The sequence below is a fragment of the Mesocricetus auratus genome, unplaced genomic scaffold (genome assembly GCF_017639785.1).
Source record: "Mesocricetus auratus isolate SY011 unplaced genomic scaffold, BCM_Maur_2.0 Super-Scaffold_100007, whole genome shotgun sequence".
Classification (NCBI taxonomy): domain Eukaryota; kingdom Metazoa; phylum Chordata; class Mammalia; order Rodentia; family Cricetidae; genus Mesocricetus; species Mesocricetus auratus.
The window spans coordinates 65,714,898-65,727,003 of record NW_024429191.1 but is presented as its reverse complement, the minus strand read 5'-3'; the positions used below and the strand labels follow the sequence as shown (position 1 = coordinate 65,727,003).

The 12,106-nt window shown below is 41.4% G+C and overlaps 1 protein-coding gene across 1 annotated transcript in view; it reads right to left on the bottom strand.

The window, feature by feature from the left end:
- The window catches only part of Tex14 (testis expressed 14, intercellular bridge forming factor), a 121,776-nt gene that overhangs the window by 24,067 nt on the left and 85,603 nt on the right, over positions 1–12,106 (bottom strand). Inside the window, exons 18-22 of the mRNA XM_040749429.1 lie at positions 10,519–10,619; positions 8,476–8,542; positions 3,950–4,031; positions 2,059–2,121; positions 653–780 (exon numbers count right to left, since the gene is read on the bottom strand). Of these exons, the coding sequence (XP_040605363.1) occupies positions 653–780; positions 2,059–2,121; positions 3,950–4,031; positions 8,476–8,542; positions 10,519–10,619 (441 nt within the window). The remainder of the gene's footprint in view (positions 1–652; positions 781–2,058; positions 2,122–3,949; positions 4,032–8,475; positions 8,543–10,518; positions 10,620–12,106) is intronic.

The following is a 12,106-nucleotide window of genomic DNA, read 5'->3' as shown; positions in this document are numbered from 1 at the left end:
CTTTAATCCCAACACTCGGGAGGCAGAGGCAGGCAGATCTTGTGAGTTTGAGGCCAGCCTGGTCTACACAGTGAGGTCCAGGACAGCTTCCAATACAGAGAAACCTTACCTTGAAAAACCAACCAAACAAACAAACAAAAAAAAAAAACAAGGAAAATACCTTTGCAGGGCTGGAGATATAGCTCAGTGGTTAAGAATACTTGTTCTTTTCTAGAAGACCTAGGTCCTGTTCCCAGGACCTACTTGGTAGCTCACAACCAGCTGTAAACACCAGACCCAGAAATCAGTTGCTCTCTTCTGGCCTTTGTGGGCACTGTAAGCATCTGGTGCACAAATATATGTGCAGGCAAAATATCCATACACATATAATAAAGTATATAAGTATTTTAGTACTCCTTTAATCCTAGCACTCTGGAGGCAGATGCAAACAGATCTCTGAGTTTAAGACCAGCCTGGTCTACAGAGCAAATTCCAGGACAGCCATGGCTACACAAAGAAACCCTGCCTCAAAACAAAACAACAACAAAAAGAAATAAAGAAAACACCTTGTTTTGAGAGAAAACAGCCATTAGGACTTATGCTCAAACAGGGCAAACAGAAAGAGCCTGTGAATTCCTCTTCTAAAACATTCCTCCCAGTGTATGATTATTACCTGGGCTGAGTGGAGTACTGACACTGGTAGGTGCATGTTTTAATTTAGGTGTTTTGCATGAGGATTCCTTAAAATAGCCATCTTTTTCATAGGAGATACTGGACAGGTCTTGAATGTCTGTCAGTGATCTACAGAATTAAGAACACATAGTAAGCTGGTCGTGGTGGTAAAATTGTGTTAACCCAGTTGTTTGGAGGCTAATGCAGGAGGATTGCCATGATTTCAAGGCCATCCTAAGCTACAATAATTTCAAAGCCAACCTGAAAAAGACTCAGTATTAAAAACAAAACAAGCAAACAAAAACAAAACAGGAACAAAGCAATTATGAGATATAGTGAGATATTTGGAAAAACAGAATAATACATTCCTACATTCCTAATCAGAACTTCTTTTTTAAAATTTTTTAAGTTGATTTATTTTATGTATCTGGATGTACACCTGCATGCCATGTGGTTTCTGGGAAAGGAACTCAGGTCCTCTAGAAGAGCAGCCAGTGCTCTTAACTGCTAAGCCATTTCTCCAGCCCCAAAATACCTATCTTAAAATAGATGCTGGGGCCAGGAGTGGTAGCTTGTTCATTCGTGTAGTACTTCGGAGGTTAAGGCAAAAGGACTGCCTCAACTTGAAGGCTGGCCTAGGCTACACAGTGAGTCCAGGGCCCCAGGCTAAAAAAAACAACCAAAACAAACAACATGTGGGGTTGGGGGCAGGGGTGGAACATGCCCATAACCCTTTCACTCCCAAATCAAGACACAACAAGAGATACTGATCCACAGATGTGGTTTAGCAGCAGGGCACTTGCCAAGCATGTGACAGACAGGTCCTGGAGTTCTATTCCTGGCATCACAAAACAAAAAGTATGTAAGTTGAAACATTTATGTTTATGAAGAAAGTACATTTAGCTGGATGGTGGTGGCACACGCCTTTAGTCCCTGCACTCATGAGGCAGAGGCAGGTGGATCTCTGGTCTACAAGTGCTAGTTCCAGGACAGCCTCCAATGCCACAGAGAAGCCCTGTCTCCAGAAAAAAAAAAGGTACATTTAATCTATCTCAAGTAGTAAACTTATTACCATGATCATTGTCACCACTGTATTTCCTTGATTATAAGATATTATTAATAATAGATCATATCATCAATTAATAGCAGCTTTTGTGAAAGGAAAATATTTACATTAAATATATTTATGGTAAGAATAAGAGACAGAAAGATGCTCAATGGGTAAGTTATTTGCTGAGCAAGCCTGGCAACCTGAGTTTGATCCCCGGAACCCCTGTAAAGGTAGGAGAGAAACAACTCCACAAAGCTGTCTTTTCATTCCACATGCAAGCAGAGCATGCTTGATGATGACAATAATAAAATTAGTAATAATAAATGGAAGAAATAGGTTCTCTCTGATGGCCATACATGTCTTTCTGTTTCGGTTCCTTTAGTGTCTCTTCTGGTGCCTCTTTTTGCTCATCTTCAGCACTGTGAGAAAACAAACAAGTGAGCACTTATGAGTTAAGTACATTAACCTGGTACCAGTTCCCCAGCCAAGGGTGGGAGGCAATGGAGAGAGCATAAAATCTAGAGGCACAAAGTGTGAGTTCTTGTTCTGGTTCTGGTGAGTACCAGTCACAAGTTCTTGAGCATGTCTGGGTCTCAATTTTTCTCCATAGATTGACAAATACTATCAAAGGGTGATCCTAACTCTGAAATAAGCCAATTGATCCATATGATGGTGAGCAAGCTCCTTAGAAAGCCACTGGAATACAGGAACTTTGCTGGGAGGCAGACATGGAGCAAAGGGCACAGTCACAAGACTTTACAAACTGTGAGACAGCTTCCTGGTCTCCCCAAGAGAGGCCAGAGGAGAAACAAAGACAAACCTAACCTGTTTCTATTTCAACCAATACTTAAGCTTCAAATTTAGTACTCATGAGACATAGAACTACAAGCAGATCTCACACTAAATTTTTCTCTGTGTCTCTACTTTGTTTAAAAAAATCTCTCTCTCTCTCTCTCTCTCTCTCTCTCTCTCTCTCTCTCTCTCTCTCTCTCTCGCTGCTTGCGCATGCGCTCTCTCTCTCTCTCTATATATATCTTTAGCTTTTGAGACAGGGTCTCTCTATGTAGCCCTGACTGTCCTGGAACTCACTATGTAGACCAGACTGGCATTGTCAGCATCGGGTCTGTGGACCTGAAATGACAGCCCCACCCTTTTAGGTGTGACTTCAGGCCGACTGAAGTGGCAAGAGAGAAGCTTGAGGCATGGCTTTCCTTTGCGTGCTTTTTCTTCTGTGCAGTGGATACGGTAGGAAGAGCAGGAAAACGCTCCAGCGGTTCTTTGTTTTTTTCTGTGAAATTGTCCCCAATAAACATTCATTTATCATTTATCTTGGGTCTAGTGATAAAATTACATCCTTGCCTTCATGGCCTTGAGCTCAAAGATCCACCTGTCTCTGCCCAAGTAATGGGGTTAAAAGTATGCACCTGGGGCTGGAGAGATGGCTCAGAGGTTAAGAGCGCTGACTGCTCTTCCAGAGGTCCTGAGTTCAATTCCCAGCAACCACATGGTGGCTCACAACCATCTGTAATAATGCCCTCTTCTGGCCTGCAGGCATGGATACAGACAGAACACTGTATACATAACAAATAAATAAATCTTAAAAAAAAAGTATGCACCTGTACCATGCCCAGCACTTTTTATTGCTGAGTAGTACTCAATATATCGATGTACTACCATTTCATCATTCATAGTGAGGCATCTGGGTCTCTGTTTGGGGAGTATTACAAATCAATGTGCTACAAATATTTATTTTGCTATTATTAAGAGTTTGTTTCTTAGGAACAAATATCTTGAAGTTATACTGTTACTTTTAATTCCTGTGTCAGTAGTCTCAGAATTATTAGCCCTATTTTATTTATTCATTTATTTTGAGACAGGGTCTCACTATGTATCCTTGCCTATCCTGGAACTTGCCATGTAGACCAGGCAGGCTGGCCTTGAACTTATAGTGCTAGAATTAAAGTTATATGCTACCAGGCCTGGCTTTAAAGATGCGACGCAGAGATGCAGAAACCTATGACCAAAGTAATATGGATAAAATGTCAAGAGCTAGGATCTGAATAAAAATTACTCCTTTTGGCCGCCCATCAAATTCTGCTGAACAAGACCAAATATTTTTAAGTTGCCGAGAGCTAATTTGTATGATAGTGAACAATACACCTGAAGGCAAACAATACATAAACCTAATCACTTTTGCCAATGAAAATTGCTCCTAAGCTTGAAACTGAATAAAAAAATAAGTCATACCTTTGTATAGCTTGGAACTGAGGCTCAGTCAAAATCTCAGCATTCTTTCCAAAGATTTCTCTTATTTGGAACTCTTCTTCAACTGAAATGATAAAGAAACTGCATTTTTACTTTAATCCCAAGCACACTCAGGAGGCAAAGAAAGGCAGATCTCTTTGAGTTCAAGACTAGCCTGGCTTACATTGTGAATTCTAGGACATCCAGAGCTACATAGTAAGACCTTGTCTCAAAAAATAAATAAATCATCATCATCACCACCACCACCACCACCTGGGTTGGGCTTCAAGATACCTCAGCAGGTAGTGTTGTGCCCAAATTAAATGGGCCTCTTGGTGATTTTGGGGTTCAGAATTTGGGCACAAAGAAGTTTGACAACCTAAGTTAGGCCTCTGGATACCACAAGTGGTGGGAGAGAACTAAGTTGTCTTCAGGCCTCCACAAGCATGCCATGGTGTGTATATGAGCTCAGGAGGGAGATCTTTATTCCAACTCTCAAAATACAACCAAGCTATTTACAGTTATTTCTGGAAACAGATGTTATTCTGTCTTTTCAAGAAGCCTGGTAGTGGGGGCATGCGCCTTTAATCCCAGCACTTAGGAGGCAGGGGCAGGTGGATCTCTGAGTTTGAGGCCAGCCTGGTCTACAGAGTGAACTCTAAGACAGCCAGGGCTACACAGAGAAACCTTGTCTGGGGTGGTGGACGACAACGATGACAGATGGTAACACAGGACACAGGACAATGGACACAACATAACGGGGACAAAGGCAAACTGACTCTTCCTGAAAACAGACACCAGGGGGCACTGAAGTTAAGAACTGTTAGTTCACTTAGGATTCTAAATCCAAAGTAGCAGGGTAGGGAATTTAGCTCAGTGGTAGAGCACTTGAGCAAGGTTTGTTCTCCAATTCTAGGGGTGTGGGGAGAAGATCATCAACTGGGGATTCCCAGTCAGCAAAAAACTATGCGTCTTAGATATCAATACCCTCTAAAGAGAGGAGAGCAGGGAGGGGGGGTTAAGTACTGAAAAGGGAGCTCAAGTCTTTTGCTTTTCCACGTATTGTCTAAATTAGTGTCTTTTCCAATTCTCTGTAAGATGCTTCTCAAGTATGTAGGCAAGCAAACCAGTATTCATTTTCCTTTCTTTCCATCATTAAACTCTCCTACAAAAAGAACAATCAATTCCATTTCCCCATTCCTAAGGTCCAACTGGTTGGAGGGCATCAAGAAGGTCCACCAGAACAATGTTGCCTATAGCAGACATGAAGAAGCTCTGAAACTAGTAGAGAAACGTTAGGGGCTGGGATTCCTCTTCCTGTGACATTCCTTTCAAAAGATAAACAAACATTAACAAAGCATAAACTAATAACCACAATTTGTTACTATCTTTAACACAAAAGGAGAATGGCAACTTGAGATAAAGAAGCTTGGCCAAGGCTATACAGAAAGTCAGCAGGCCTCCTACTGTACTTCTGCTACAATAGGAAGAGGTATATATCAGAGTCCTAAAGGAGAGGAAGAGAAAGGCTGAAAGAACAGAGGATTTTTCATATACTTCAGATGTTTGTTCAGAACTGGCCCTGGTTTTCTGATCTATCTGTTCTACCATTTCTTCATCCAATAGAACACTCCTCCAAATCCAAGAGGCCATGTTTATACCAGACTCATAAAAAGTGATCTAAAGTAGAGCCTGAAAGAAAAGATGGGTGTCCATAGACCTTGGGTTTTTTTTTTTTCAAGACAGGGTTTCTTTGTGCAGCCTTGGTTATCCTGGAACTTGAACTGCAGACCAGGTTGGCTTTGAACTCATAGAGGTCTGCCTGCCTCTGCCTTCCTAGTGCTAGGATTAAAGCTGTGTGCCATCACCTCCTGGCTCAACCCTGGGATCTAATATACACATCCTCAATCCTGAGACCTAACTTCATCTAAAAGCTTGCAGCTATTTTTCGGTCCTAGAACTGAACCCAGGTACTTACTCACAACAGACAGATGCTCTACCACTAAAATACATCCTGTCCCACATGCCTTTAATTTTGGGGGGGGTGTCTTGGTAATTTGTTATTACTTGTGTAGTATCATTCCAGCTCTGCATCTGAATGTGTGTTCATGTGTATGCACATACTACAGGTGCTGTAGAGGCCAGAGGTCAACTTCAAATGTTGTTCCCCAGGAGCTAGCCACCCTTTTTTGAGACAGGGTCACTCACTGGGCTCCCGCTTGCAAAGTAGGCTAAGCTAGCTGGCCAGGAAGCTCCAGGAATCCACCTGTATCTGCCTCCTTGATGAAGGGACTACAAGTGTGTACCATCATGCCAGGCTCTGGGGATCAGAATAATGTTCTCATGCTTGCATGGCAAACACTTTATCAACTGAGCCGCATCCCCAGCCTCAGGTCTAGCTTTTAACTCTCTTGTTTGGAAATATACAGCTGCATGTGTCCAGGGGGCAAATTATGCAGCTCTTAAAAGCATCTGTAGCAGAACAACAACTCACTTCCCTGCCTGCGGCTCCAAAGTTACTTTCTTATGTAATGGGAAGTTCTTTCTAATTTACATAGAAATCAAGCACTGCTAGCTGGGCACAGTGTCAAAGGCCTGTAATTCCAGTACTTGATTCAGAAAGATCATGAGCTGAAAGCCAACTTGGGGTAGAGGGGGCTAAACAGTAAAACTCTGACATGAAAGGGGGTAGAAAAAAAAGCATATTGAAAGTATCTCAGACCCGTTGTGCTGCAGCCCCACGCGGCCTGCGGTCCCGGCCTGAGACACGGCACCGCCCGCCATGGAACCTCTGCGTCTGTCTGTCTGTTTATCTCTGTGGTGCTTGGCCCCAAGCCTATACCAGCTCTGTACAGCACCATCTGTGCCCTCTGTCCCCCAACGAAACACGTGTATTTATAACAAGCTCAAAAAAAAAATATCTCAGTAAGTAAAGACACTTGCTGCCAAGCCTGATAACCGGAATAAGAGCCCCAGGACCCACATGGTAGAAGCAGAGAACTGACTTCCACATTGTCTTCTGATCCACAAGTGTAACACACACATAAAAAATTAAGACACAGGGAAGAAAAAGGAGACTCTCTCAGACAAGCCTACATCCATGATTGTCAAGTATGTCTTATTTGTTGAGTCTCTTGTGCTTAAGCCTATATTAAAAGAACTAATAAAACCTCAACTCTGCTTTCAAAGAGAAAAAAAAGACAAATGAACCAAAGAGTCCCTGAGGTAATAAGCTGAATCTGCAAAGCTGGCTGTTAATTAGCTTTGTTAGATACTAACCAAAATGATAACTGCCAAAACATGGAATCAGCCTAGACAGCTATTAACAAACAAATGGATAAAGAAAATTTGTTGTGTACACATAACAGTTTTATTCAGATATAAAGAATGAAATTATTTGTGGGAAAATAGAATTGGAGATCATAATGTTAAACAAAATAAGTTAGACAAATACTGCATATTTTATCTCATAAAAACTAGACTTTTTAAAAACTGTATATGTTATAAAATAGAAGTGGGACTATATGAGAAAAAGGGATCACTGGGAATGGGCAGGGGAAACAAGATGGGGGACAAAGCAGAGTATGTATATAGTATGAAAATGTCACAAAAAATCTTGTTTTATACTAATTTTAAAAGTGTAAATTTTATTTTTATTTTTTTATTTTTCAAGACATAATTTCTCTATGTAGTCCTGGCTGTCCTAGAACTCACAGAGATCCACCTGCCTCTGCCTCCTGAGTGCTGAGGGGGGGGGTAAAAGTGTGTACTACCATGCCTGACTTAAAAGTGTAAATTTTAAAAGAAAAACAAAGATGCTAAACAAAGGAAAATGATGGTGATATTCTGGCTTCCAGGGTGAAGAAAGACTGGAAATTAAGTTCTAGTATGTGGCTTATGTAAATCCCTCAGGTTAAGAAAGATAACCTTGCACTTTCTGTATGCCATCAAGAGACCTACAAGTTTGTAAGTGAGCTCACTTACAAACTATGTCATAGAAATACAGAGGGAGTGTAAGTGTGGCTACTGTTGTAGGTGTTTTGCCTGCTTATGTTTGTATACCAAGTGCACACAGTGCCTATGGAGGCCAGAAAAGGGCATCCAATACCCTGGGATTGACATTTGAGACAATTGTGAGCTTCCATGTGGATGTTAAGGATGGAACTCAGATTGGATGGTGGTGGTGCATGCATTTAATCCCAGCATTCAGGAGGCAGAGGCAGGTGGATCTCTGGTCTACAAAGCCATTACACGACAGTCAAAGCTACACAAAGAAACCCTCTGTCAGGGAGGGGAAAGAAAGAAAAAAGAATGGAACCCATATCCTATAGAAGAGCAGCTCCTAACTGTTGAGTCATCTCTCCAGGGCCCCAAAGAAATCATTCTAATGAGGAGGGGGTCACTGAGCCTTGCTTGGTTTTCTCATCTGTAAAATGAAAAGCCTGAACAAGATTATAGCGATAAACACCTATAATCCAACAGAAAATTTAAGGCAAAGGATTTCCAAAGAATTTTGTCCCGGAACTTACCATAGCCTTGAGGTTCAGCCAAAGAAATGTGGATTCTTTCAAAGTCTTCTTCTATGGGACTTGAGGTCTATAAAAGAAAAGCAAAGAAGGTAGGTTCATTGAAGGCAAATAACTTTAGAAAGTTAAGACAGAATTTCTTAATATTTTTGTTTTGTTGTTCCTGTGCTGGGCATCAAAAACAGGGCCTTATGCGTGCTAGGGAGTACTCTACCACTGAGCTATATCTATATACTAAGTCCTCTGTAAGTTCTTAAACCTTGACAACCATAGAAAAAGAGCATTTTCCAGACAGCATTGTGCTCTGTGTTCCTCTCAACAAGCCCTCCTTCCACCTCTACTATGCAGAGAAATTTTGTGACTTTCCCTTCTCCCAGCTTGTTCAATGCTCTGACAAACACTAGAGAGCCTCTACAGTTAGGTCAGTGTGGTCAAGGCGTAGCCCATCTTTCCAACCCTCAGATTTAGAAAGAATAAATGACCTTCCTTGTTTGTGTAACCTAAGTAAAAACAACTGTGCCCCATGTTCTTCAAAAGACTTCCTATACTGGACTAGGAAGATGGCTCAATAAGTAAAGGAACTTGTCACATAAGCCTCGTGGCCTGAGATTGATCTCTAGAACCCACACAAAAGTGGAAGAAGAGAATCAACTCCAAAACATTCTCTGGCCTCTATACATGAGCCATGGCACATATGCCCACACATATGTATCATCACACACACAATGATAATTTTTTTCAAACCCTCACAAATTTGGGTTGGAGACATGGCTCAGTGATTACGTGCTTTGGCTGTTTTTCCAGAGGACCCAGGTTCAATTCCCAGCACCCACACAGCAATCCACAACTGTTAACTCCAGTTCCAGAGGATTCAGCCCCCTCACACAGACATACATGTAGGCTAAACATCAATGCACATAAAAATAAAAAATCTTTTTTCAAAAAGTTCAACATTTTAAAAAAAATCACATTTTATCACTAACATATGTTGTGAATAATTTTTTTTTGGTTTTTCAAGAAAGGGTGTCTCTTGTAACAGACATAGTTGTCCTGTAACTCACTCTGTAGTGTTAGGATTAAAGGCGTGTGCCACCACCACCCACAGTGGGTGGGATAATCTTTTTGTACACTGTAAAGATTTTAAAAAGCTGAATGGCCAATAGCTAGGCAGGATTTTGGGGGAAGAGAGAACACTGGGAAGAAGCAACACGGAGTTTCAGGGACATGCCAGGAGTCACAGAGGAGGCAGCATGGGCAATACAGAATAAAGGTAACCAAGCCATTTTAAAAAATGTAGATGAAGGGCTGGAGAGATGGCTCAGCAGTTAAGAACACTGACTGTTCTTCCAGAGGTCCTGAGTTCAATTCCCGGCAACCACATGGTGACTCACAACCACCTTGAATGAGATCTGGTACCCTCTGCTGGCATGCAGGCAGAAGATTCTATATATAATAAATAAATAAATATGTAGATGAAAAGAAATGGGTTAAAGCCAGGCATTGGTGGCGCACGCCTTTAATCCCAGCACTCGGGAGGCAGAGGCAGGTGGATCTCTGTGAATTCGAGGCCAGCCTGGTCTACAGAGTGAGTTCCAGGTCAGCCTCCAAAACAATACAGAGAAACCCTGTCTCGAAAACAAAACAAAACAAAACAAAAGAAATGGGTTAAGTTTTAAGAGCTAGTTAGTAACAAGCCTAAGCTATAGCCAAGCTTTTATAATTAATAATAAATCTCCGTGTGGTTTATTTGGGAGCTGGCTGGTGGGACAGAAATATCTGCCTATAATCATATTCTTATATTGTATCATTCTCAACAGCTATCTGTATCCTTTAGGTTTTGGGGTTGTTTTTTGTTTTTTTTGAGACAGAGTTGTGGCTGGCCTTGAGTGCTGTCTGTACTGTTTAAATGACTGTAGGTAGCCCTATAGAATTAGTGTATCTAGTTTGTATAGATAACATTTTGGTATCATAATACACAACAGCAACTAAGGTCTACTTTATTAGATCCTTGATTACATCTTGGTTCTGCCACATTATAGTACTTACACTGTAAAATTTCTCAGTACCCACAGATGTGTCACAACTTGCATGAGAGGCTTCACTATGTTCTGGCTGCTCATATTTTCTGAAGAATGGGTATCTAATACCTAGTGATCATAACATAATCAGGGATACAATCATTCAGTGATATTCATGTAGCAGGAAAAGGCAAAATGTAACAATAGAATAGAGACATAAAATATTCTTCATAGGGTAGCTAAATTCTCTAAATTGCATAGACAGACATTATTAATTTAGCCTGGTCCTAAAATGTAGCCCCCTGGATCATCTAGCCATTTGACCATCCATTCATGAATTTTTTTGAGACAGGGCTTCTCTGTGTAGCTCTGCTTGTCTTGGAACTCACTCTGTAGACCATGCTGGCTTTGAACTCACAGAGATTCACCTACCTCTGTCTCCCAAGTGCTGGGATTAAAAGTGTGCCATACCACTGACAGGCAAACAGCAATTCTTGATGAAGAATAGATTCTATGGTCCACATCTTTAATCCCAGCACTTGGGAGGCAGAGGCAGGTGGATCTCTGAGTTTGAGGCCAGTCTGGTCTATAGAGTGAGTTCCAGGACAGCCTCCAAAGCTACACAGAGAAACCCTGTCTCTAAAAACAAAATAAAAACAAACAAAAAATAGATTCTAAAAAAAACCCAAGCAGGGGTGCAGGAGGAGGGGAGAGAGAGGGAACTGGGATTGTCATGTGAAGCAAGCTATTTAAAATTAAAATAATAAAAAAACAAGCAATTGATTTTCCTGTGTTGTTTGGTTGGTTTGATTTTCTGGGACAGGGTTTCATATAGTCCAGGATTGTCTGGAACTTGCTATGCAGCTGAGGATAACCTTGAACTTCTGAGTCGCCTGCATCCATCTCTCAAGTGTTACAATTGTAGGTGTGTGCTCCTATGTATGACTTTTCTCTTTTTGGTATGTGCATCTATGTGTAGCATATGCATGGCTGCACAGGTACATACAAGTACACATGAGTGCATGAGGCCAGAGGCAGAAGCTGGGTATTTTCTGCTACCCAAATCTGTTGTTTTATATCTGCAGCACAGCAGCTACACCTGATTTTACAGCTGCTTGACTGTGGCCTCTGTAGTTGCTGCTTGAACCCTAGTTTTTTGCTCCACCTCTTAACTTATGGTTGATTTTATTTAATCCTGTTTACAATAAACAGAAAGTTGTTGGACTAAGCATATGTACCAGGGCTGGGTCATACCACAGTTAGAGGCAGGTTTTTTTTCAGTAAATAACGAAATCTCAGGGTTCACAGTGAGATCAAATACCCTGCAACACATTTCCACATTACCTCTTGAGACATTCTTTCAGTGGACCTGGCACTCGCAGATTGCATGGATTATGTGTTCAGCATGCTCTAGCAATCTACCTGTGGTTTCTAGGACTAGGGTTACAGATACTAAATTTTACCTAGGTGCTGGGGATCTGAATTCAAGCTTCATGCTTGCATAGCAAGCACTTTACCCATATCCTTTAGATATTCTCCTATCCCTCCATCCTTTTCCCTGCCATTCTCAGAAAGTACAGAGAGGAAACCAATTGATTTTCTGCAAAGCTAAGTGT